The sequence below is a fragment of the Marmota monax genome, unplaced genomic scaffold, assembly GCF_021218885.2.
Source record: "Marmota monax isolate L192 unplaced genomic scaffold, Marmota_monax_Labrador192_F-V1.1 WCK01_AAM20220418_F8-fsc00010, whole genome shotgun sequence".
NCBI classification, from domain to species: Eukaryota; Metazoa; Chordata; class Mammalia; order Rodentia; family Sciuridae; genus Marmota; species Marmota monax.
In genome coordinates this window covers 5,628,449-5,655,084 of record NW_026692321.1, presented here as the reverse complement: position 1 = coordinate 5,655,084, position 26,636 = coordinate 5,628,449, and the positions used below count along the sequence as shown (strand labels likewise).

The following is a 26,636-nucleotide window of genomic DNA, read 5'->3' as shown; positions in this document are numbered from 1 at the left end:
AGAAAATCCCCTTGGCCTTGGCTATAAAGTAGGCCACCAAACAGCAGTTCTAGGACGTTGTTCCTGGAAAAGACAGAGGATGACCACAATATTTTCTAAAGTACAATGGACTGTTCTTCCTGTTCTTGCCTTAAAGGTTGGATGACCAATAAGAAAATAATAAACCAGGGGATTAAAGTAGGGGAAGGACGACCTGGCCACCTTTGTTTTGCTTCTTTCCGCGCTGACCAACGGAAATCCCACCGCACTTCATATCGTCACTAACGGTGATGATACATAATGTTATGACTTGGTGTGCACTCCCCCCAGAGTTGTTCTCACATGGGGGGTGTTGACAAGTACATTGGAGAGCTCATTTCTGGCAGAGGAGAGGAAGGCAAGAGGGCTGGATTGGAATGAGTACCCCATGTTTGTTACATTTGCTGACATGTCCTTGAGGAAGGAAGTGGCGATGTCCTTGAGGAGGCCCTGCCTCCCTCACTTCAGCCAAGGATTTCCCAGGTGGGGAGGGCAGGCAGGAAGGTAGAGTGGGCAGGGGGGGCGGGCAGGAAGGTAGAGTGGGCAGGGGGGGCGGGCAGGAAGGTAGAGTGGGCAGGGGGGCGGGCAGGAAGGTAGAGTGGGCAGGGGGGGCGGGCAGGAAGGTATGCGGCTTTTTTTTCCTCAGCGGCTACATTTTTCTTAAAGCAGGTGTCTAGAACTCACAGTCACAGGGACCAGCCGTCTAATGCCTCCTGTGCATCCAGCCTGAAGCTAAGTTATTACCTCTCAGGATCTACCCCGCCTCCCATCCTCAGGGCTCTGCTTACACCTCGGACCATATTGACTAAGGTTCATTCCTCCCTGGCTCCTGATTTCCTATCACTTCCTGTTCTTATTATTACTTGTGTTAATTTTTTTGGCTGTTGCTACAAACGACCACAAATGGAGTGAGTTGGAACAGTGCCAGTTTACCACCTTGCAGTTCCCTAGGCTGAAGTTTCAACACGGGTCTCCTGGGCGCCAGGTGCGGGCTGCTTATGCACCTTCTGGAGGATGAGGGGAGGAGCCGCCTCCTGAGCTTTTCCTGCTGCTAGAGGCCCTGGCTCATGGCCCCTCCATCTCCAGCCCTGTGTCCTTCTTGTGCCACATCCCTGCTGCCTCTGTCCGATCTGCTCCTCCAGTTTTAAGGACCCTTTATGGGCCACCCAGAGAAGCCAGGCTCATCTCCATTTTAAGGACAGCTGACTGGCAACCCTTACTTCTGTCAGCCAACAGCACTCCCCTCTGCCCTAGAGTGTCACCTACTCGGCAGTTCTGAGGGTTGGAGGATGGGCCTCTCTTCTGCCTACCCTGGCAATTATCTCAGCTTGTAAATATTTACTTGTCTTTTCCTTTTGTCTTGTTTGTGAGGTACAAGGCACAGTGCCCACGGGGATCTGTGCTGAGTGAAGGAACAAAGCCTATCAGGGAGCTGTGAACACACCCTTTTCTACAGAAGAAAACACAGGCTCAAAGAAGTAGCCCAGAGTCCGGTAGCTTAGATGCTAGAGTCAGGCTGGGCTGGGTTTTGCTGCAGTAACCAAGGGCTCTAATCTCAGCGTTCAGTCCTGAAAGTGTTTCTCACTCACACTGCACATCTACCTTGGGTTGGCCACACTGTTTTTAGTTTATTGTGAAACAAATGAATGCTCTGTTAGCATTTACTGTGATGTTCATTTCATAATAATATCTAACATTCAAGGGGCCAAGTGCCGTGCAGAGTGTTTTTCACCGCTTGTCTCATTGAAACCAGGCAGCCATGCTGTGACAAAATACAGTCCTATCCCTGTTTACAACCAAGGAGACTGAAGCTCAGAGAGATCAAGCCTGAAGACATACAGGAGAGAAAGGCGTTGGGGGATTTCTCCAAAGATTTATCTGCCCCCAGGCCCCTTGGGCTCCCTAACCTTCCCTGAGCTCCTCTCCTGGGTTCCCTGCTGCTCTCAGCAGGCTCCCCGCTTGGGCACATCCTCAGGAACCTCCACATCTGGTCTCTCTCTGGTCCTGCAGCCTTGGCCTCCCCATCCTCCACTCCACTTCAAGTTCCCGGGACCCTCAGGGACTTCCTGCCTCTGTAACTGGCTCTCTGGGTGGCTTCTCTCCCTCCCATTCTTTGTTTGCTTCTACAAATCCTTCCCGACTCAACTCAGAGATTGTTCTTCGCACCCACTAGGATGGCTAAGATCCCTAACATGGCAAGTCCACACGAGCGAGGCTGGGGAGAAACCGTGTTGCTCATGGGACACGTCACCGGGGGCGTATAAAATGGGGCCACTGCTATGGAAAACCGACAGCTCCTCAGAAAGTTAAATGTGAAATGGCCACAGGAGCCCACAGTGCCCCTCTTAGATATGTGCCCAAAGGCATTGAAAACGACGACTCAGATTCGTGGGTGCCCACGTTCAACGCAGCATTACTAACAGCCCAAAGGTGAGAACCACGCAAATGTCCATCAGCAGATGACGGGAGAAGCAAAGCGTGGTCCACCATAAAACGGAAGAGTATTCAGCCTCTGAAAGAATGAAATTCTGACACCTGCTGCAGCACAGGCTGACCGTGAAACACAAACGTACTCTGTATTCTGTGCATGCAGTAAATGTTGGACCCACTGTGAAAAAGAAGGGAAGTAGGTTAAAATGACAATTTGTATGCATATTTTACCAGGTCAGCAAACAAACACAGAAGTTATCTTTTCTGGGCTCCGTTGTACCAGAGGCTTCTCTTGGTCAGAATGCTGCAGTATAATGTGCCTTTGTCTTCTCTGGCCTCTGCTGGCTGTGTGCTCCCTGAGCCAGTGGCTGTGCCTGGGACAGTACCTGATATAATTAGGCCATTAATATGTGCTTTATTTTAATGAAAAAAAGAAATGAATGACATCCACCCTGGTACGCTTTTGGAAGTCTGACACTGTAGGGGGTGCTTCACAGAGGCACCCAAGGGGTGCTCTGCATTTATCCCACAGCCCAGAATGGCCCTACGCCTGGGAACAATTTAGCAGGTTTGCTTGTGCCTCTGTTTCTCCAGGACAATGAGCTCTTAGGCAGATTGGGACAGAGACCACCGACGTCAGGGAAGGCATGAGTGGGCGTTGGCCACTCTATCAGCAGGCGCTGTTTTGAGCTGGACTGTGGCCCTAATAGCCACAGTGCAGTTGTGCATGCTGTGATGTCGGGGGTCCCTGGGGCCCAATTAAGACACTGCCATGAACTTGGAGGAAAGGGAAAGGAGGGGGCCCTGAACGTGGGAGGACTTAAACTCCCACAGCAGTCAGGAAAGGAACGACTTTCTAAGTGAGAGGAGAAGGGCCTCACTGTCATTCAGTCCTGCAGAGCGGGCACATTTCAAGGGGAAACGTGTAAAGCACAGAAGGGTGTCAGGAAAAATAAGCAGCTTTTCACTCCAGCGCCACCCAGGTGGAGAAGAGAAGCCTGGCTGTGTCGTCACAGACCACAGCCTGTGCTCTGACTCCACAGAGCCCTGGGATGACTACTTGGGCTTCCCTACGACTCCAGTGGGCTGAGTGTGGCTGAGTCTGGTTTGCTGACAGAACTCCAGGGGCAACTGTAGGGCCACTTCCTCCAGGAAGACCACCAGCCAGCCATCACCACTCCCGGACGCCTTTGCCAACGAAAGCTTTGGCCAAAGTTAGAGCCCGTTTATGCAGTAATTACTGCAGAGAAACTACTAATACAAAAATAAATTGACCACGTGTCCACCCCAAACACAGGGGAGGGATCAGAACGCAAAGACCCAGGGGTCTCGCTTAACTTTCTAGGTCTAGAATACTTTACTTTTGCACATTTCACAAAACAACTGTCCACGTGAGCGCGTCGCTGGTCCCGACCCCCACCCCAGGACCAAGAAGGGAGCCTGCGCGGGAAGAATCCTGCGGTTCCAGCGCAGGTTCCAGGTTCCAGGGTGACTGGGGTCCTGCATGGGAAAGGCTTTGTAGTTGTGGGCAGAGGACATCGGAACTCAAAGTAATTCAACAAAATAAAGACGTGTTGAATCACCTGGCACAGGGACGTGCTTAGCAAGCGGCTTTAATTAATATACGTGGGCACAAGAGGAATTACTGTCCTTTATTTAATAAGGGTGGGGACACACCGAAGGCCCCGAGTTCTACTCTCCCGTGGTAAACAGGATGAGGACCAGGAGGCGTGAGGACCGGGAGGGTCACGTGAGAGTCAAGGGAGAAAGGAACGAAGAACTGAGAGAAGAAACCCCCAGCGCCGGACTCAAGGCACCCACAGCTCAGGCAGGAGTGAGGCGGCCTCGGAGTCCGGCTGGCCCCGCCCCGCCCCGTCGTTCGTCACCGCCCCGTCGGCCCCGCCCCCTATCGTCCGTCACCGCCCCCTTGAAAAAAAAACCGAACCGGTGCCCTCTACCCGGCCGCTTCCCATTGGTCAAGCGAGTGAGCGAAGTCCGCCGGGGCCAATGAGCCGCGGCCACGCGCGGCGAGCCCTTCCGGCCCGCCCCCGCCGGCCGTCCCGCCGCAGCCAGAGCGGCCGAGGGCGGGACGCGATCGCGGGGGCGCGGCGGCAGAGCTGAGGCGGTGGCGGCGCGGACGGACTGACCGGCGCTCGGCATGGCTCGCCTGGGGCTCGGTAGGCGCGGGCCGGGGACTCGACCTGCAGGGCCGCGCGCCCCCTCGGCGGGCTGCTGCCGGGAGCGCGCCTGGCGTGCGGAGATCCGCCCCGCCTCGCGCACGCGGCCTGGCTCCGGGGTGGCGGGCGCGGGGCCGGGAGGGCGGGCGAGGCGCCTGCGGGCCGGGGGCCGCGAGGGGGAAGCGGAGCAGCGCCGGGGCGTCGGGGCCGGGGCCTCGCGGCGAGGCCGGGTCCCGCTGCGGCCTCCGCTCCGGCCCGAGCGTGCGGAGCCCCGTGTGTGCGGTCGTGCCACCTCCCGCGCGGCTCGCGGTTCTGAAGCCGAGGTCCGCGCGGCTGCCGTGCGCGGGGAGCGGAGCTGACGACGCAGGAGCGCTTTCAGGGGGTTGGACCTCTGAGCCGCGCGGCGGAGCCCAGGCTCCGGAATTATGTAAAGGTCCGTTTTAGCCTCGACCGGGCGCGAAGTCGAGGGTCCCGGTCGCCGCCCAGGCTCCCTGACGGTGCCTGCCCAGCTCGGGATCCAGCCCTTCCTAGCCAGGCGACCGCAGCGAGTCACTGGACTGCTCTGTGCCGGGGCTTTTCCAACCGTGTCCACCTTTTAGGGTTGGCAGTAGTACCCCACGGGTGTTAATGAGTTTGAACAACCTAAAGAGTAAGATTTTAAAAACTTGCCGTATTAACTGTCGAGAGAGTAGATGAGGGAAAAGATTTTGGGTTCCCACGAGCGAATTCAGACTAGAAATTCTGATTCTGTTAGTTAATTCATTATTTTAGTAAACGCAGTCAGCCTTTGGAGGGCCCTTTGGTTTCTGATAGTGGGCTGCTTTGGGACCATATACTCTTGCCCTCAGATGGGGGGCAAAGCTGGTCCTGGTGTGAATTTGTACCGCCCTGAGTGCTGGGGAGGAGTGGGAGGCCTCGGCTGCAGAGCCATCCGCTCACAGATTCTCCACACTCACACTTTTCGATCTCCGATGCTGTGCATTATCACTGAGTTGATTGGCCATGTGAATTTTAGAAACAGCATCACTGAACTACTTTGTCATCTTAAATGAGCTCAGTATTTTTGTTTTGAGGGAGGACTGGAGGGGAGCAGTTATTGGCTACTTTTATGCTGTGAGTTTTTACGTGTTCACCGTAATATGTTTGACTTCTTTGTAACCCCATCAGGTTAAGTAGTACGTGTCCTTTTAAGTAGCTTAGGCCTCGACCTTTTACCATTGGATAGCCATGTATAGAGGGGAAACTTAAAATTTAAAGGCAAACAAAACTCCATCACCATTACCAAGGAAAAAAATAATCCAAGACCATATTATGCTGAGTGTCAGTAGTTTGATTGTCTTTGTGTTGAAAAAAATCCCACATGCCTTTGGTGACTCCAGCCTGCAGAGGAGAGTAGGTTGCTTATGGCTGTCCCTGATTGCCATTAGAAGTGGAATAAGGTAATTCTCCTGCTGTGGTCTACCTAGTGATGCTCCAGGGGAAAACACCACTACATTCTCAGGTCCTTTGGTCCAGAGAAATTTGGGTTGCTTACCCCTGTTCTATCTCATTCTAATTATGTGACTGCAGCAAGTTATACTTTCTATGTCTCCGTTTACCAATCTACAAAATGGACAGTATGGTACACACCACATAGAGTTTTTCACTGAATTAATATAAGTAAAATGTTGACAGCATTGCTGGTATACAACAATATAAATGTTATTGCTATTTTTGTCTCATAAAAAAAGTAAAGAACCTAGTTTCTGGATGGTAGGTAGTTGGTCAGCTGTCAAAATGTTAGCCATACTTACTGATCTCCCTTGCAAAAATTCCTCTTAAGGAAACAGTAATATTTTGGGGGGTGGGGAGTTTAACAGTTTTCAGCGTTGAGCTACTAATAGGAAAACTTACAGTAGTAGATAGGCAGCATGGTTATACCACTGTAGTTGCATGTGTAGTCCATAATTATGGAGTAGAATTCCATGGGGAATTAGCCAGGGCCAGGCTTCATTTTACCCTTATTTAGAGTTAGAACTCTCTCTGCTTGATTTACTTGCTTTGTAAATACATCAAATTCTACTAAAACTTTTTTGTAAACAAAGGAGATTATTTGGAACTAGGTATTGAACTCAGTGGTGCTTCATCACTGAGCTACATCCCACCCCTTTTTATTTTTTATTTTGAGACAGGATCTCCCTAAGTTACTGAGGCTGTTCTGGAACTTGGGATTCTCCTGCCTCAGCCTCCAATCACTGGGATTACAGGTGTTCACCACTATACCTGGCACAAAGATTGCTAAGTAGCACTTCATAGAAATATAACATAAACTTTGTATGTAATCCAATTTTAAGTTTTCTTGTAGCCACTTTTTTTTTTTTTTGGAAAGAGGAAACAAAACAGGTAAATTAGTTTTCATGCAGGCATGTGCCACATAAAGATGCTTCAGTTAGTGGTGGATCACATCAAGGGTGGTGGTCCCATGGGGTTACACCACCTAATGAAGTCCTAGCTATTGTAGCTTGTATAAATTTGTTCTGTGATATTTGCACAATGGTGACACATTTTAGTATGGTGGCACATTCCAGCTACTCTGGAGACCCAGGCAGGGGGGTCATAAGTTTGAGGCCAGTCTGGGCAATATAGCAACTTATTTCCTATGTAATTGTTTCAAAATAAAATTTAGAAAAGGGCTAGGGATGTAGCTCAGTAGTAGAGCACTTGCCTAGGATGTACAAGTCCCTGGGTTCGGTCCCCAGCACCAGAAAAAAAAATAAATAAATGATGTGTTTCTCAGAAAGCGTCCAGTCATTAAGCAACACATACTTTTATTTACCCAGTATTTTTCCCCCGCCAAGTCTTTGAAATGTAGTGTGCTATTTTTACGCTTAGAACACATCTCCGTGTGGGGTAGCCATGTGTGGCTAATGGTACCATTTTGGATAGCACAGTCTTTGAGGGAATCTCACTGGTTGATTTGATCTCCAAACACCCTCAACCTTGCCCACCTCTTAAAATAGGTGAGAAAGTCATCCTGTGAAAGTCTCCTCCATCACTGACGGGGTTCCTTGTCTCCCCCTGGACGTTCAGGTGTTCCCTCTTAAGCCTCCCCACTTAACATTTTTTTCCTTTCATGCTCAAATCACTTCCATCTTTAAAAAGAAACCCTCCTTTTACCCCACACTTGCTTGCTCTCCCCTGCTCATTGTAATGAAATGTTTCAAGATCAACTATATTTTTCTTTCCAACTCATTCCCTCCTACTCTCTCCAGTCCTCTGCGGACTGGCTGCTGATTTTCACTACTCCCTCACACCTGCAGGTGCCCCTGACTTGGTTGTCATTAAACCCAGTTGGCCCTTTCTGTCTTCCTGTGTTATCTCCCGGTAGCATTCATTACTGTTGCCCACTCTGTATTTCTCTTGGTTTAGGGGCTATGGCTTTTGATGAGTAAAGTCTGCAGTTTTATTTCATAAGTTCTTACAGCATTAACTATCATTCAAATACAATATTCTTGAATAATATAATTGTTATTCATGCCCAGGCCTACTAAACTATTTTATCTTGAGCACGAAAAGACAGCATGGTTTAATGGGAAAACTTGGAAATTGGAGTCCGAGAGCTGTTTTGCCACTTACTATGTTGCATGACCCCAGGTGGGCATTCTCCTCTTCCTCTCTGTTTATTTGCAAAATGAGCATAATTCCTGCTTTCTAGTAGTAATGCTGTGAAAAAATCAAGTGTTTTAATATATGTGAAGTGATGTGGAAGATTTAGCCACATGAAAATCAACACTAGTATATACTCCTTCCAGAAGACATTAACCATTGGGATACTGAAAAGTTCTATTTGAAATCTTCCAATTTCTGTTAGGAAGTAAGCATATGAAAACATGACTGAGATGCCATAACCACACTACTTCAAACTACAGGCCAGTATCACTTAATATGCTGAGTCAACAGAGTAAAAGAAAGAAAGAAATGCTGAAAAGATGGGAATAGACGTTTTTGTTAAATTTTTCTATTTGTTTTAATTAGTTATACATGACAGTAGAATGCACTTATGCACTTTGATATATCATACATAGATAGGATATAATTTCTCATTTTTCTGAGTGCACATGTTGCAGATTCATATTGGTCATGCAGTCACATATAGACATATAGTAATAATGTCTGTTTCATTCTACTATCTTTCCTATCCCCACATCCCCTCCCCTCCCCTCATATCATTTCCCTCTACCTAATCTAAGGTAACGCTACTCTTCTGTAGTCCTGTCCCCCACCCCCCCATGCCTTATTGTGAATTAGCATCCACATATTAGAGAAAACATTTGGCCTTTGGTTTTGTGGAATTGGCCTATTTTGGTTAGCATGGTATTCTCTTAACTCCAACCATTTACTGGCAAATGCCATAATTTTACTCTTCTTTAAAGCCTAGTAATATTCCATTGAGTATTTCTTTATCCATTCATATTGAGGGACACCTAGGTTGGTTTCATAGTCTAGCTGTTGTGAATTGAGCTGCTACAAACATTGATATGGCTGTGTCACTATAGTATGCTGATTTTAAGTCCTATGGGTATAAGTCAAGAAGTGGGATAGTCTAATGGTGATTCCATTCCCAATTTCTGAGGAATCTCCATACTGCTTTTCATAGTGATTGCACCAATTTGCAGTCCTACCAGCAATGTATGAGTGAGCTTTTTTCACCATATCCTTGCCAACATTTATTGTTGCCTGTATTGGTACAGAATAGAGGACACAGAGACAAACCCACATAAATATGGTTATCATACTAGACAAAGGTGCCAAAAACATTCACTGGGGAAAAGATAGCCTCTTCAACAAATGGTACTGGCCAATCTGTGCCGCAGTCTGTCTGGCTGCAGCAAAATAACCGGGGGGGGGGGGGGGGGGGGGGGGGGGGAGGTGACGAATAACTTGTGTATGTTGATACAGCAGGAGTGGGAGCCGTTTATTGCAGGACAGGAGCAGTATTTATACATTCCACAGAGCTTATCTAATTAGCATAAACTAGATACATCAGTCAACCAATAAGGAATCTCTACACTTAATGGCTCGCTTTTGTTACTTCTCAAACCACTCCCTCTGGCATTTTGCCAGACACCATCCAGACTTGTTTACGAACTCTAACATTCCCCTGGCTAAATGCCAGGTGTTATTTTGACTTGTTTACAGACTCTAACATTCAAATCTGGAAATCCATATGTAGCAAAATGAAATTAATCCTCTATCTCTCACCCTGCACAAAAATCAACTCAAAGTGGATCAAAGATTCAGGCACTAGAACAGAGACCCTGCACCTAAAAAAAGAAAAAATAGGCCCAAATCTGTACCACGTCAGCCTAACAAGACTCCTAAATGCAAGAAGTAAAATCAAGAGTTAATAAATGGGACAGATTCAAATTAAAAAGCTTTTTCACAGCAAAGGAAACAATAAAGTGAGGAGAGATCCTACAGATTGGGAAAAATTTTCACCACTTTCACCTCTGATAAAGCATTAATCTCTAGGATATTATATAAAGAACTTAACACCAAAAAAAAAAAAAAAATCAATGGGCTAAGGAACTGAACAGACACTTCACAGAAGAAGAAGAACAATCAACAAAACTTAAATGGTGGTGAAACTAGTATTGCCAGTTCAAAAACTAAAGTTCTTAATATATTAGTAAGTCAGTTCAGAATGTTTTCCTGTATAATTGTTAAAAATTGCATTTCAGCTCCCAGAGTAGCCAACAAAAATATACTTGATCCACACTGTTGCTAAACTGTGCTATTAATAAGAAACCAGTATTCTCCCTTTTACATCTTTCACATGAAAATGCTAAGCTCATTCAAGAGTGCTAAACATTTTTCTGAAAAAGTAGAGACAAAAATATTTGCAGTAGGCGCAGTGACTCATGTGTATAATTCCACTGGCTTGGGAGGCTAAGGCAAGAGGGTCACAAGTTCAAAGCCAACCTTAGCAACTTAGTGAGCCCTTGTCTCAAAAAATAAAAAGGACCAGAGATGTGGCTCACTGGCTAAGCACCCCACAGTCATTAGTGGGAGAGATGATTCTTTTTCACTTCAAAAAATTTAAAAAGTAGGGTGCTAATACTGCAGGTGAATAACATGAGGGATAAATGCTGTGTGGATTATGCAAGGTCATGCAGCTAGAGGTGATTTCCTAATGTAGGTCCATGCCCATAGAGTGGTAACAATAGTCATAGGATGGTTGTAAAGGAATGAAAGTTAATTTGTGGAGTGCACTAAAAATGGTGCTTAAAGTTTTTTCCATTGAAGTTCAAGAAATGTGAATGGAGACTCTCCTTTCACTTCTTTCTCAGCGCAACCCATGGGAGTGAAGTCCAGAGACTCCAGTGACAGTAGGGAGGGCAGAGGGCAGTGTTGAGCCCAGGCCATGTTCTGTGAGAAGGGCCTGGGTGGGTTGGAGAGGTCTCTGGTGGCTGTGAACCGTGCCCCATTGGTGTGCTTTTGTCTTTATTCTAGGTCTGGTGAGCTGTACCTTCTTTCTAGCAGTGAATGGTCTGTATTCCTCCAGCGATGATGTCATTGAATTAACTCCATCTAATTTCAACAGAGAAGTTATTCAGAGTAACAGTTTGTGGCTTGTAGAATTCTATGCTCCATGGTAAGTGCAACAAAATGGTGTTATTTACGGTGCTTTACACATTGGTAAAAATTCTGTATAAGTGCCTGGTTTTATTCTGACGTCTAGTTTATATAAATTATTGCTTGCTTAAAAGAAGAAGAGAGGGAAAAGGGAGACTGCAATGTTGAGTCTGTTAAAGGCCCTAGAGTTGAGTCAGTTAAAAAAAAATGGGTGGGGAGGTTGAGTAGATAATCGTTATAAAAAATAAGAAAGGAAAAATTCTTAATTTAAAGAAAATCTGTCCTTATAAGGAAGCTAGTAAGATAAGGGTGGAAGGGAAACTAATTTTATGAAGAAAGAATCTTGAGCAAAGGGGAAAATAAGTGATGGATTCCTTTTTGTCTCTTGAAGAAGATTGTTTTCTGAATATGTAATTAGAAAATCTGGTTTAATTTAAAAATTCTTTCTTGGGCTGGGGATGTGGCTCAAGCGGTAGCGCGCTCGCCTGGCATGCGTGCGGCCCGGGTTCGATCCTCAGCACCACATACAAACAAAGATGTTGTGTCCGCCAAAAACTAAAAAATAAATATTAAAATTCTCTCTCTTCTCTCTCTCTCTCTCTCTCTCTCTCTCTCTCTCTTAAAAAAAAAATCTTTCTTGCCTTATATTCATTACTGGAAAAGCCCTGTGATGATATAATTATTGTTGAACAAATGGTACATAATTGTATGTGGTCAGAATACAATATTGCACCAATGGTATTGTTTATGTGTTTAATGCCAAAAAAAAGAATAGAGGCAGATCAGTGAAAACTGCAAAATATGCATGAGACAATCGCTGCTGTAAAGCAGCAGGCCACACGAGGGGGAGACGCAAGCCCTGCCACTGCATGTCTGTGAAGATGAACTGTACAGTGAGCTGACGCCCAGAGGGACCTTCACAAATGTGAACAGTGCCTTGAAGCTTGAGGAAGGCATAGCAAAGGAAATTATTGCTATCAAATTCTCATAACTTGATGAAAAGTTTTTTTCTGTATTACTTTAATTTTTTCCTTTGGTAGACCATGAAACTGAGTTTGGGAAGCTCAACACTGATTCTCATGAAGTACTTTACTGATGGTTCAGTGTAGCAAATTGAGATAAAATTTTGCTACCATATTGTGAATTATATTTGTCTTAATGCCTTATTTTATTTATTTAGGTACCAGGGATTAAATTCAGGAGCACTTAACCACTGAGCTACATCCCCAGCTCTTTTTTTTTTTTTTTTTTTGGTATTTTATTTAGAGACAGGGTCTCACTGAGTTGCTTAGGGCCTTGCTAAGTTGTTGAAGCTGGCTTTGAACTCACAGTCCTCCTGCCTTAGCCTCCAAGCTGCTGGGATTACAGGCTTGTGCCATCATGTCTGGCCTGCCTTTGCTATATTTTAAAGGCTTCTTTCTTTTTGTTTGTTAAATATAAATGCTAATTTCAATATGGTTATCTTGTATAAATAGTAATTGTATAAACTGCTATGTTGTTTAAAACTTCTATGTAATTTTTACAAGTTCAACTTTTTAATCATTTGTGTCATGGGTAGTTTATTTTGTTTCTGATAACTGCAATACAAGAGAACATTATTATAAAATTATACCAGACAGCCTAATTGAGAAGGCAGGATTTGGGGTTGTAGGTGTAGCCCAGTGGTAGAGTGCTTGCCTAGCACCACAAAAAATAATAAAGTTGCACTTGAGAAGGCAGAATCTGGATCTGGTGGATTATTATTGATATTACACTGATGAAGTTTTACCGCGTACTGTTCTAAATACGAAAAATGTCTAATTAGAGCAGTTTGGTGTTTGGACTTCTTTGGCAGACTGGTGAAGGATTCCAAAGGATTCCTTCATAAAATAAAGACTTTACATGTGTATCCTATGGGATTGCAAAGGAAAACTAAAATGTTGAAACATGGTTCTCAGAATATTGAAATAAATCTTGACATGGTAATGTAGTACAGATAGAGAATCCCTTATCCAAAATGCTTGAAACCAGAAGTATTTGAGAGAGAGAATTTTTTTTTTAATATTTACTTTTTAGTATTTGGCAGACGCAACATCTTTGTCTGTATGTGGTGCTGAGGATCGAACCCGGGCCGCACGCATGCCAGGCGAGCGCACTACCGCTTGAGCCACATCCCCAGCCCAAAACCAGAAGTATTTGAAATCTTGGAGTTTTTCAGGTTTTAGAATATTTGTTTAGATTTTACTAGTTGAGCTTCCCTAATCCATAAATCTAAAATTTTGGAGTTTGTGTCAGTGCTCAAAAGTTTTTAGGTTTTGGGATTTTGAAATTGGGGATTAGAGATGCTCAACCTGTACTTCTTTACTAGGACAGTAAATCTGAGCTGTGGTTTTTATTAGTGACAGAGTCATAGTATTCATTGGCTTTGGAATGATATTTACATTCACAATTGAAGGAAATACTCAGTTTTACTTACAGGTTAGTAAAAAATAGATATTTATTTATATAGTGCATTGATTTGTCTGCATATGCCTAACATTTAAATTGAAGAGGTATTTGCTCTGATAGTCTCTGGTTTGAGTCCTCTTTTCTTATATAATCTGAAGTCTAAGCCCTGTGAAAATTTGACTTCTATATTCTGAATATCTCATCTGAGCAACAAAACATACTGTATATAAATATGTAAAAGCAGCATTTCAAATATATTTCAAATATTAGGGCTGAGATTAGGCCCCTGTAATGTTATACTGTGTAGTGATTAAGAATGTGATATCTAACTGGATATAATGATATCTGCCTATAATTCCAACTATTTGGGACCTGAGAATGATCACAAGTTCAAGGCCAGCCTCAGCAACTTAGTGAGGTCTTGTTGCAAAATGAAAAGTAAAAAAGACTGGGAATGCTGCTCAGTGATAGATCGTGCCTCTGGGTTCAACCCTGAGTACCACAAAAATAAATAAATGAGGAGGATTGGATCAGGGAGTGTCAAGCTTTAAGAGGTGTAAGATGAGTGGCTTTATTTAAATTCCTGATTTATTGGATCTCTTTTATTAGGATGATATGAAAAATGATTTTTGTAAGTATCATAAGTATTGAAATGTTCTTTAGTGAATTATAAGACATTTCATTACTTGTGACCATCACTGATTCTGTTTTATTAGTGCTAGTCCTCCTCTCCAGCTCCCACCCTGAGTCATCTTACTCAATAAGACCATTGATGGATGTTGTATGAATTATAGATCAAAGACTTTAACTGTCACCCTATTTGTGTTTTCACCCTAAAGGTGTGGTCATTGCCAAAGATTGACACCAGAATGGAAGAAAGCAGCAACTGCATTAAAAGTAAGTTTCAAGCCAGGCATGGTGGCACATGTCTGTAATCCCAGCAACTCAGAAGGCTGAGAGGAGGATCACAAGTTCAAAGCCCGTCTCACTAATTTAGCAAGGACCTAAGCAACTTAGCAAGACCCTGTCTTAAAATAAAAAAAGGACTTGGGATGTAGCTCAGTGGTTAGGAACCCCTGGTTTCAATTGCTAGTACCAAAAAAATAAATAAATAAATTTCTGAGATGCCCACGCTCACCTGTGTGTGTCTAGGTGTACAGATAAGTTTAATGCACAATAGGAAGCTGATTTTCACATCAGAGTTTAAAACACTGGTTCTGCTGCCAGAATCACGTGTGGGGGGTATAGAAACACACATTTTAGTTTTTATGTCTGTGTTCATTCTGTTTCCCAGGTAATGCATATCATTAATGCTGGCCAGACTAATTCTGGGGGCTACAGAGTTACCTCCCTGAGCTGGGCTTGGATTCGTCCTTCCTGCCATTTAGGTCTCTCGTCTGGTGTTCAGTGCTACAACACTCAGTGACCGTATTTGTCAGCCTCACCCAGCCCTTTACCTGTGTGTGTGAGTCAGATGATGCTCTAGTTGAAAGAAAAACAGATTAGTTCTTTTCTGTTTCCACAGGATGTTGTAAAAGTTGGTGCAGTTGATGCAGATAAACATCAGTCCCTAGGAGGACAGTATGGCGTTCAAGGATTTCCTACCATCAAGATTTTTGGATCCAACAAAAACAGACCAGAAGATTATCAGGGTAAATACCTTTTCTCACTACTCCATTCCCCTGTAAGTGAGAACCTGGGATTCTATAACTTGTCAGCCCTGCTACCACAAGTTTCTCAACCTCTTTGTTCCCAAGTTTTCTTATCTATAAATGGTGTAGAGAGATTCCTACCCCCTCTGTGGGGGTTCTGAACATTTAAAGTGTCATGCAGGTAAGCTTTTAAATTATGTGTTTTATTCAGTTGGTTGTTGGTTTTGTTTTGTTTTTTTTCTATTATGATAAAAAGATCTAAAAAGAACAAATTTTAGAGGAGGAAGAGTTTATTTAGGGGCTCATGGTTTCAGAGATCTCAACCCATAGATGGTAGGCTCCATTCCTCAGGGCTCAAGATGAGGCAGAACATTATGGGGGAAGAGGGTGGTGGAGGGAAGCTGCTTACATGATATCAGGAAGCAGAGAAGCTCCACTCACCTGATACAAAGTATATACCCCAAAGGCACGTCCCCAGTGACATACTGACTCTAGCCACACCCTATCTGCTTTCAGCCACCACTCAGTTAATCCCACCAGGAGATTAATTCACCAAAATTGGGTTAAGGTTCTCATAACCCAATCATTTCTCCCTAAACCTTCTTGCATTGTCTCAAACATGAGCTTTGGAGGACACCTGATGTGGTAGAGTGGTCACAGCATGTACACGGCTCTGTGATACATCTCCAGTACCATTGAAAGAAAGAAAGACGATCACAGATTATTATATTTAAGATCATCAGAATTATTAGGTTGGTCCCAGGTTCGTGGTTTTAATGAAAGTATTGGACATAATGTATTTAAAGCTTAAATTGTGGCTGATTTGATTTAAAAATCCTTTCAAAGATTTGCTCACATGGGACATAAAGTGGCTAAGCTTGTCTGCTACCATAGTTTTACTTTGTGTGAGCATAATGTGCCTGTGGAGCTGAGTAGGAGAGCCAGCATCACAGTAAAACACAGAGTCATTGTGATCCCTGCTGTCCACCTAGCAGAACAGGGAGGCCAGGCATGCAGAATCTGAGAGTACTAGCTCAGAAGGCTTAGCCCTGCCTTGCATGACTGCTGGCCTTGCCACACTTGGGCCTGAAGCTAAATAGGACTTACTCCCTTTGAGCTTGCTCCTTATCTGTAAAATGAAAATCCTATTTTAAGCTGTGAGAAGTTTGATTGAAGTAGTACATAAAAAGCATAGGAGACAAATAGCTGGTGGATATCAGTGTAGTTGGTACATCTCCAATCTGAAGGTTAGAATCCTTGGAGATAAGGTCTTAGACACAGGATTTCTTCTAGACTCTTCAGCTCCAAATCTCAATAAAATGATCAGTTTCATATTTCTGAATAATAAGCATATGTTTTGGAATAATAATTTGTTAAGTTTGGCTATTTTGAATAAAATGTTTAGAGCATTCTACTTGCTGCTATTTTTGTAAATAAGATTTTTCATAACACACTGCTGTTCTTTATATATTATTCATGGCTGCTTTTACAGCAGGACCGAGGGGTTGTGGTGAAGATACTTATGTCTGGCCCCTTAGAGAATCTGCAGCTGCTCACCTATTGTGGAGAACACCTCCCTTTCCTTAGTCCAGTTCTGGGATTTGGCATATTCCAGATGAAGGATTGGGGAAGGGGCCCTGGTTCAGGTGGTGGAGCTGTCTGAAGTAGGTGAGGGGTGGAAGGCTGTGGTTGTGGTGAGTCTAGCCCTTCTTTATGAAGGTATGAAGGAACCGACTAGGTAGCTGCAACCCAGCGAGCACTACACTACCTAAGCCTCTGGAGTGTCACTGTAGGTGGTCCCTTTTCCTCCCTCTATTTGCAAGGGGTACATTCCAAGACACCCAGTGGATGCCTGCAACCATAGAGCATACTGGGTTTTCCTACACATTCGTGCCTTGATTTATAAATTAGGCACAGTGAGCATTTAACAGTAATCACCAATAATAGAATAAAGCAGTTACAATATACAGTAGTAAAACTTACGTAAATGAGGTCTCCCCACTTGAAAGAGGCAAGACAAATATTTTCCTACTATTTGATCACAGTTAACTGAAGCCATTGAAAGTAAAGATGTGGATAAGTGGCTACTGTACTTTATTTTCTTTCTGATGTGAGTTCTGAGGTGTTCTCACATGTTTTTATCTCTTCCTGGGCAGTTTGATTAGAATGCTAAAGAAAAGGAAAAAAAGAAACTTTATGAAGAGATTATATTAGAGCTTCAGGCCTTTGAGCTCTGAAGATGGTCTCAAAGCGTTTGTAATCTCTACCCTTCTGGGCCAGTTAATAGCCCTTCACTCCTGAGCACATAGTTCTGGGCAAACTTCTAAGAGCTATTGTTATTTTGTCTCATTGAGTTTTAACAGTGGTCTTTAGTTCTTATAGTAAGTGCAACACAACAGCTGGCTTTTAAGCAGATGGGGAAAAAAGAGGACTCTAGTTACTTGGTTTCAAAGGTACCTTATGTCTTACCTTTTCCACACTTTTATAGAATTGTTTTTTCTCTATCTGGCCATTTTCCTGCTTTCCTAACTAGATTACATTTCTTATTTATCTGTGTACACATTAGTTGTTCAGTAGACATTTGTAGACGGTAGTTACAAGTGACCAAACGGACTTCTTGTATACATTAATAGCCTAAAGCGAAGGATGAAAAATTGGCTTTCCAAGTCTGAAGTGTAGTCGGTGCTGAGCGTGTTCTGGGAGAAAGGTTTGGCATAAATACTTGTGTAGTTTGAGCCTTTTGCCATCAGGTGGAGGTCTTGAGACAGTGATTGAGAGACACTTCCAGGAGGCTGGGCTGAGGATTGCCTGACTCTCCTTTGCTGTCCTGCAGGTGGCAGAACTGGTGAAGCCATTGTGGATGCTGCCCTCAGTGCTCTGCGCCAGCTTGTGAAGGATCGCCTCGGGGGAAAGAGTGGTGGATATAGTTCTGGAAAACAAGTAAGACTGCATAATGTCAGTTTTTAATATGTGTCATGATTCTGTAGCCTCAGTGTGGACTTCTTGTAGAAGGCAGATTTTTCTCCCCTAATATTTTAAAATCAGAGAACTGTCCACTAAAAAATAATAGGGAGCTAGGCACAGTGGCAATCTCCTGTAATCCCAGTGGCTCGGAAGGCTGTGCTTAGGCAGGTGAATTGAAAGCCAGCCTCAGTAAAAGTAAGCAATTCAGTGAGACCCTGTCTCTAAATAAAATACAAAATAGGGCTAGGGGTCTACCTCAGTGGTCGAGTGCCCCTGATTTCAATCCTTGGTATTCCCCAAAAAATATATATTAGGGGATTGGGTCAGCTGATCTTGGAGGGAGCCATCCCCCAGACTGCTCATTTGGACTCCTTAAAATCACCAGTCTTGCCACAAATCCAGTCACTAAGAATGAGGTCCCATGATGGTATCATAGGCCCAGGGATGAAATGGGAGAATTTGGACTGCAGAGGAAGAATAAGCTTTAAGCCAAGGGAGCCGACTGGAATCTCCTGGCTGTCACCATTCAGGGGGGAAAGGGATACCAGCTCCTCTCCAGATTGCCTGTGGGCAAACACAATGAAATCTGTGTGAGTTCTTGACCAGTATCTGTGGCATTCCACCTGAAATCCATGGAAAAGTCTACATGAAAGAATTGGAAAGAAGAGGAAGAACTAAGACATTCTTGTTTTAGAGATTATTGTTTTAGATGCCCTTGTATGAAATATGAAGCTTTCCATTTAGAAGACCAATAAAACTAGCTTCTTTATACAGATTGAGAACTACTCAAAGATTCTAAGATCTTGCCTTTTATTTCAGACTTAGACGTTTAAGGAGCACAGTAGCCTGGCAACAGAAAATAACAGCGTTGCTGGCTGCTGCTTAAGTTAAGTGCCAAAAAAAATTCTTGGAAGGGAAAAAAGAAAGAAAGAAACAGGAGGTCTGGCAGTGTGGCTTAATGGTATAGTACCTGCCTCATCTGTATGAAGTCATGGGTTCCTTTCCTAGGACCACCAAGAAAAAAGAAAGGAAAATGTTCTTTTTAGCTTTCTTGAATGATAGTAACTTTACATATGAAATGTAGTGAATTTTAGTCATGTAGAATGTCCTGGGCCAAAGCGGCAACTATGCTTAAGTCTGAGCAAGAACAGTGTTCTTGTGGTTATGTGGACCATCTTGAGGTTTGTCTTTATAAAAATACAGCAGGTGAAAGAGTTTGAGTACAGATTACACGTTACACTGAATGTATTCATAATTATTTGAAAATGAAGACTTTACCAAGCAAAACTAATAATAAGGAATACCCCCAATTTGAATAACAACTCTAAAACTGTTACAATGTAAAGCTGTCATCATGTATATTTATTTAGAATAGGAATGATGTTCTTTTGGGCCAGGTTATAATTAGACAATGTCAAAAATTACAGGGCAGAAGTGATAGTTCAAGTAAGAAGGATGTGATTGAGCTGACAGACGACAGCTTTGATAAGAATGTCCTTGACAGTGAAGATGTGTGGATGGTTGAGTTTTATGCCCCTTGGTGTGGACACTGCAAGAAGTAAGTACTTCCCTGGAGCTGTCTGTCCGGCACCTTGCTTTCAGTGCATTCTCCCCCTGCTCACTTTGAAGGAGGTGAACTAGAGAGCAGATAATCTCTGAGCTCTCCAGGAAAACTTGGACTCTAGATGAGTGTTTAGCATTGACATCAGTGTCCAGGGTGGGCAGTGAAGGGCTGGGAAGCAGTTGTGAAGGCTAGCATCATTTCTTTTGTGAAGCTCCACAAGATGTTACAGGGATTGGGCAGAAAGGCACTGATCAGCCAAAGTACCTGTGCTGTGAGTTAAAAGCACTTCTAAGATGCAAATTTTTCTACAGCTTAGAGCCTGAGTGGGCTGCTGCAGCCACAGAAGTAAAGGAGCAAACCAAAGGAAAAGTGAAGCTGGCGGCTGTGGACGCCACTGTGAATCAGGTGCTAGCCAGCCGATACGGCGTAAGTGCATAAGGCTCGTTGATTTATTATTTCAGGCCTCCCCACAGGCTGGGAGTGGAGATGTCGAACCATTTTGTAATGAACAGACTTAAGTCCCATTATTACCCTAACTCTTGAGCGTGGCACTCCCGGGGTTGGGGTTCTTCATACCACTTGAACTGAATGAAGCCTAATGGACAACTTCAGCTGCCCCTGCTTTTTCAAGTTGTGTACCTGGCTTTTGGAAGTTAGTCTGTCTGTTTTAGAGCATGTAGACTGTCTTAATCAAATATCAAAGGCTTGAATAAGGTTTGGCTGAACCTTGCAGTCAGATTATTAAAACTCCATAATTGACAGCACTCTTGAGCCTTCCATCTGACATTGATGCAGACTGGGGAATATTTTTGTTACAGTAAATGATATCTTAGAAACCATTAAGATTGCTTGGGTTTATGTGTTTGTTTTTTAATTAAATTTAATTTGATTTTAAAAATAGATTAGAGGATTTCCTACAATCAAGATATTTCAGAAAGACGAGTCTCCCGTGGATTATGATGGAGGGCGGACAAGGTCTGACATAGTGTCCCGGGCCCTTGATTTGTTTTCCGATAACGCCCCACCTCCTGAGCTGCTTGAGGTAAACTACTTGATCCATTGGTAGTAAGGAAAGATTTTCCAGTCTGATAATAAGGAATATTAAAGCAGAAATGACATGGGCTTTTTTTGTTTGTTTTAGGTCTGTTCAATTTAAGCTTTTTTTACTTCCTTTTAAAAATATTCTAAAGTAGTTTTGAACTTCGAGATGGAAAAAAAAAATCTGGTAAATTTTGCTTCTTTTTGTAACTTTCAGGATTAAAATAATTGCACTGTGAGCAAAAACATACATTAGTTTCTTAAAAATAGAGTTAATTCAGTTATTTTTATGCTTAAAACAATAGCCAACATTTATTGAGTACCTAATCACAGAAGGGGCACTACGTAATGCTTTTAGGTAGATTTTTCTCCTTTAACTTTCACATGAATGCTGAGAAGTAGATACTGTTTGTATCTCTTTTACATATAGGGAAACCGAGGCATGGAGCCTCAAGCTTATGAAAATATAGTCCATGTGGGTATAATCTGTTTAAATGAGTGAGTATTCATTGTGATTTCAGATCTGTATGCAGTAGGTGCTCCAGAAATCTTGTATATTGGGTTATTGGTGTTTCTATACAAGGAAGCATTATTTGGGAGGAGTCTCCTCGTCTCTAATGGAAGTGCCAATGCTAAGCCTTTGTTTTCATGCTTACGTGGTGTTGTGTTGTGCAGCCTTCCAACTGTCCCTTGTCTTCTGGGTCCTACAGATAATCAACGAGGACATTGCCAAGAGTACGTGTGAGGAGCACCAGCTCTGCGTTGTGGCTGTGCTGCCCCACATCCTCGACACAGGTGAGCCGAGAGAAGCTGCTTCCCATTGACTGTCCTGTGCCAGGGAGAACACTTTGTAAATGGCTCAGTCTTATTTTTTTACCTTTAACATTATTTTGTTCATTAAAATCAGGAGCTTCAGGGAGAAATTCTTACTTGGAAGTTCTTCTCAAGTTGGCAGACAAATACAAGAAGAAAATGTGGGGGTGAGTTATGCAGCTTCCCAATGTGTGTTGGTAGATAGGGAGTGTGGGACTTCCTGAAAGTGGTGCCCTCTGTGTTTTCTAGGATGTGCTCCTCTCTTTCCTACTGTGTGTTTTATTTAAGATAGAAAAATAATTGGCATTTAGGAGGGGGGAAGTCAAGGAGCTCTTGACTCACAGCATGTATTTTATTTTTATCATATTTTAACTCCAATGGTGACTGGAGTTCTAGGTTATTAACAAGCAAAAATTAGCAATGTAGCTGAATTGTAGTACTGCCTTCAAAGACTAAATAAAGAAGAATACAGGAATAGGGATGTACTCAGTGGGAGCCCTTGCCAGGGAAGGAATGAGGGAAGGAGGGAGTTTCCTTATCCACCTTTTGTGGGGTTTGTTTGGTTTTGGTTTGGCTTGGTTTGGTTTTTGGTACTGGGGTTTGAACCCAGAGGTGCTTTACCACTGAGCTACGTCCCTAGGCCTTTTTATTTTATAAAATAGGGTCTTACTAAGTTGTCCATGTTGGCCTTGAACTTGCAATCCTGCTTCAGCCTCCCAAGTTGTTAGGATTACAGGCATGTACCATCATGCCCAACTTCCTTACCCACTTCTGAGTGGGGGGGTAGATCTAAGCAGATTTACAACAAAGTATGTCTCTGTCTTCCCGTTTCTCTTCTTGCTCCTCATCCTTAGTATCTATTGTTTCCCCCAGGTATCTAGTGCCCTCTGCTGTCCCTCTCACAATGACTTTGCCTCTCCTCCATTTGTTCAGCATACATGTCATACACACCAAATGCAGGAGTATGTACTATAACACAAATGATATTGGTGGGATTCAAGTAAAAATGGGAAATTCATACAGTTTTGTGGACATTATGGGGACTGGGACAAAAAGAGTCTTAAAATACAGCCATCCACTCCGGGGACTTTATTAAGATCTACTAGCTAGACTTCTAACTGATTTAAAAGACATCTTTGCCCTAAAAGCCCATGTGCTTTTCTAGGTGGCTGTGGACAGAAGCTGGAGCCCAGAGTGAACTTGAGAACGCACTGGGTATTGGAGGGTTTGGATACCCTGCCATGGCAGCCATCAATGCACGCAAGATGAAATTTGCGCTTCTAAAAGGGTCTTTCAGTGAGCAAGGCATTAATGAATTTCTCAGGTAATTTCTTATTTCCTTAGTTGTTTATTGTTTGATCTATTTGGTTCTATTGTGGTTTTTCATTTTAAACTAGGTATGTATAAACCAGCAATAAATGGAATTATTTTTTATTCAAACTTACAATTCTGTGTTCCTAAAGTAGAGCTTTTAAATTGGTTTCCTATGCTTTATTCTCTTTTCTTGGAAATACTCTACATAGTGTGCATAGTCATCCTCAGGCCTCCTTGTTGCCCTTCTGTGCACCTGGCCTTGGGTTCATTCCAGTTCTCATAAAGCTACATCAGCCCTGTCTCACCCATTCCCACCCTAGTGTGCTTTGTACTGCTGACCTCAGGTGATGTGGTTTCCATTTCTGGTTTTCATTCGTTTTGGAATGAGTTACTTGAAAATGGGTGTGCTTACTTAAGTCACTCCCTCATTGTGCAGACAACATGCATTCTCAAGTCACAGCCATTTATAGAACTGACTCTCCTCTGCTATGCAACTTATGCTAAAACTGCCTTGATCGTGTTTAGGCAAATATGAAGCCTTGCCCAAAGAGATTTTGTTTACCAATTCTTGCTTCCTTCTTTGTTCATTTCTCAGCCACTATATGAAAAAAATGACATAAGTTTTATACACATGCACACACCCCACCTCCTTATTTATTTTAATGGGATACTAGTACTACCTCTTGTAGGACTCCTATATAGACTTTGGTAACTATATAGTTACCAGAAAAAGTGCCAGGGACAGAGTACACATCTACATGTAGCTGTTACTTTTAAAATCTTAGAGTATTACATCCATCATGATTTGAATAATGGGAAGAAGGAGTTACATTAGAGGGTTTGTTGTAAATCTGCTCGTTTAGAAATTATTAGAAATAAAGCGGAAGGTAGGTGTATGTGAGAAGCAATAAACATGACATCAAAGTGGACATTTTAGGGCATCTTTTTAGTTTGCATTTGCCCTAAGCATTGTAACAAATGGAACTCACGGTATTACATTTTTCCTCTTTTTTTTTTCCTTAATTTTTTTTTTTTGAGTTATTATGGAAAAATTCAATCATTGCAAAAGCAGAGAAACTAAAGGTCTTTTTTTCTACTTGTTTTCAACTTCAACAGCTAGCAACTAAAGCCTTATATTATCATCTGCTTCTACCAACAATATTTTAAAGCAAGTCCCCTCCTGTCAGCTGTAAAATATTTTATCATGTACTGCTAAATGACAGCTTTCAAAGACAGTCATAGTATTAATATTGTACCTTAAACAACTAAATGATTTGAACTGTTAGTCATCTTAATTTTATGGTTTATTTCATTTCCAAATGAAACTATACATTCTTGCCAGTTAATGGGGTGTTTTCATACAAAGTTGAGGGACTGCTTAAGTTTGTGATTTGTCAGAGTTCTGTTTATTCAGTTGTAAAGTCGGGATTTTCAGAATTTGAATACAGCTAAATCTTGTTGCTGTTACTTCATCCAGTTAATTTCACTGCTGTTGCCTTGAGTTTCTGTGAGTTGTTGGATGGTCTCTATGTATCTGCACTGACAGTATTTTGAGCTCTGGTTTTCCAGTGGCCAGATTACAAGAAGCCTATGGTATTTTTCAAGTGCAAATGCTCACGCCTCACTGCTAAACAGATATGTACACCAGCTCTTTGCCAGCCCTAGCCCTGGGTTTGCTAAAACCACTCACCTCACTAGTGAGTTGACATGCTCTATACAGTTCACAGTCTTAGAAAACAACATTCACTGGTAGCCAGTGTTCTAAATCAACCTGGGTATGTTGTATGTACTTTTATTAAGGCTGCACAGCTTCTAGGTTTTTAAGAACTGTCTGATGCCTGGCTTTAGCAGATGCAAAGGCCTCAGGAGCATCCTTTCTGGCTCTGTGGTCCTTGACTGGAAAATAATACTGTTCACCAGCTGCCTTTCAGGAACATACGATAGCAAGAAATGCCTCGCACACACAGGGGACATGTCATTCCTCTGCTCATCCTTTTGGACAGTTCATTGATCAGTAGTCCATCATAAATGCGTGTATTCTGGTCTTTTTCCCCAAGGGAGCTGTCTTTTGGGCGTGGCTCCACAGCACCAGTGGGAGGTGGTGCCTTTCCTGCTATCACTGTAAGAGAGCCCTGGGATGGCAGGGACGGTGAGGTAAGTGCTGGTCAAGGCCAAGCTGCCCAGTTGAAAAAGTCCCGTTTTCTTTCCTGAGGCTTGTGTGTTTCTGTGGCCAGACCCTGGGCTGGGAGCTCCTAGTGTTCTGAGTCCTGTACCTCTCCAGAGGCTCTTTCCCTAAAGATGCTCTTGCCTATCACATGAAAGAGCTGCACAGCCTTTTGGGTTGTCACCAGTGACCATTTATTAGGCTGTCTGGTTATTCAATTAGCGCAAAAAAAAAAAAAAGTTTTTTTATGTTTCACTGATCGCCTTAAATTCCCATAGAGACACAAGCAGCAGCTTACCAAATAGTAGGCAGTTTGGATCTATGTAAATCTGGGTAAGCTTGACAAATGTCCACCTTAAAGTCTAGTGGTAAGGCCGCTTTCCTTATTGTTCCCCCTAAGGTAAACACATGACCTGGAATTCATATATTTTGTCTCTGAGAAATGAAAAACAATTCTTCAAATTCACATTTCTATACAATTCTGTCCCTAGTACCCTCCCCTGGCTTCCCAGTTCTCAGCGTTTACATCTCTATGATAATGGGCACAGAGGAAAAGGAAGAGCTGGCCAAGGGGACACGAGCCTGCCATCTGGGGACCTCTAGAACTTAGTTTGTTCCTTGTTACAAGAGAGGGAGGACTGTCGGGGGGTCTCCACCTGCAGCTCTGACCATGGCTTTCTGTCTCCCAGCTTCCTGTGGAGGATGACATTGACCTCAGCGATGTGGAGCTTGATGACTTGGAGAAAGACGAATTGTGAGAGCCACAGCCCAGGCTTCAGATCATTTTCTTTTCTTGAGAGTGAACAGATTTTTCCAGCAGTGAAGAAACATTCTTTACAATCCGACTAATCTACCAGGGGCCTTTTTAACCAGGAAGTAACACTTGATTGGTCATTTGAAAGCACTGCGACAGTAAGCTTTTGCATCTCAAGAAAACTTTGAAAAATTCTATGAATTGTTGTAGCCAGTGAATTGGATTGTATTCTCACATAATATTTTGAAGAAAACTGGGCTGTAGAAACATTTCCCTCCCCCTGATGGCTGCTTGAATGTTCTTGGAGGTTGTTTCTTATATATAGGTTTTTTTAAATGTGATTCCTCATTTGAATATCAATGGCTTTTTCCATTAAAGAATAAAATGATATTTTGGACAATGCCAATACATGTATGAAATTAGTGTCCACATCATACAGAGTCAGATGTTCAGCAGTAAATTAATGTCATGAACTGATGACCCTGGCTCCTTCTCCCCATGAACCTTTTTTAAAACGGAAAACAAGACCTCTTTGACTCAAATGCTGCCTTGGGATGCCCACAATGCAGAGTGCACAAGGGAACTTGCTTGTCAGATGAGATCTGCTTCTCCTGCTCCCAAATTTGTCTTTGGGCTGTCACCAGTGACCATTTATTAGGATACCTGGTTATACAGTTAGCTCAAGGTATTTTATGTTCCTACTGAT

The 26,636-nt window shown here is 43.1% G+C and overlaps 1 protein-coding gene across 2 annotated transcripts; it reads left to right on the top strand.

Annotated features, from left to right (window-relative positions):
- The first annotated feature begins 4,521 nt into the window (after positions 1-4,521).
- Pdia6 (protein disulfide isomerase family A member 6) lies at positions 4,522-26,336 on the top strand. Of its 2 annotated transcripts, none has more exons than XM_046441262.2 (13): positions 4,522-4,625; positions 11,118-11,259; positions 14,507-14,564; positions 15,193-15,319; positions 18,153-18,259; positions 19,711-19,841; positions 20,159-20,273; positions 20,749-20,889; positions 21,596-21,680; positions 21,793-21,865; positions 22,864-23,022; positions 25,070-25,166; positions 25,866-26,336. In XM_046441262.2, exons 1-13 carry the CDS (start codon positions 4,607-4,609, stop codon positions 25,932-25,934), a joined length of 1,323 nt encoding a protein of 440 aa, XP_046297218.1. In that variant the 5' UTR covers positions 4,522-4,606; the 3' UTR covers positions 25,935-26,336. The 2 variants fall into 2 exon arrangements, with proteins under 2 accessions (XP_046297218.1, XP_058434350.1); XM_058578367.1 differs by lacking the exon at positions 4,522-4,625 and adding an exon at positions 5,238-5,274.
- The last annotated feature ends 300 nt before the right edge of the window (positions 26,337-26,636 follow it).

Bases quoted from the DNA above. Each gene is read 5' to 3' on its own strand.
- Pdia6 (XM_058578367.1), top strand. From the start codon at position 5,253: ATGAGTTTGAACAACCTAAAGA. The intron at 15,320-18,152 runs GTAAATACCTTT...GCTGTCCTGCAG, and splicing joins CAGACCAGAAGATTATCAGG to GTGGCAGAACTGGTGAAGCC. The intron at 21,681-21,792 runs GTGAGCCGAGAG...CATTAAAATCAG, and splicing joins GCCCCACATCCTCGACACAG to GAGCTTCAGGGAGAAATTCT.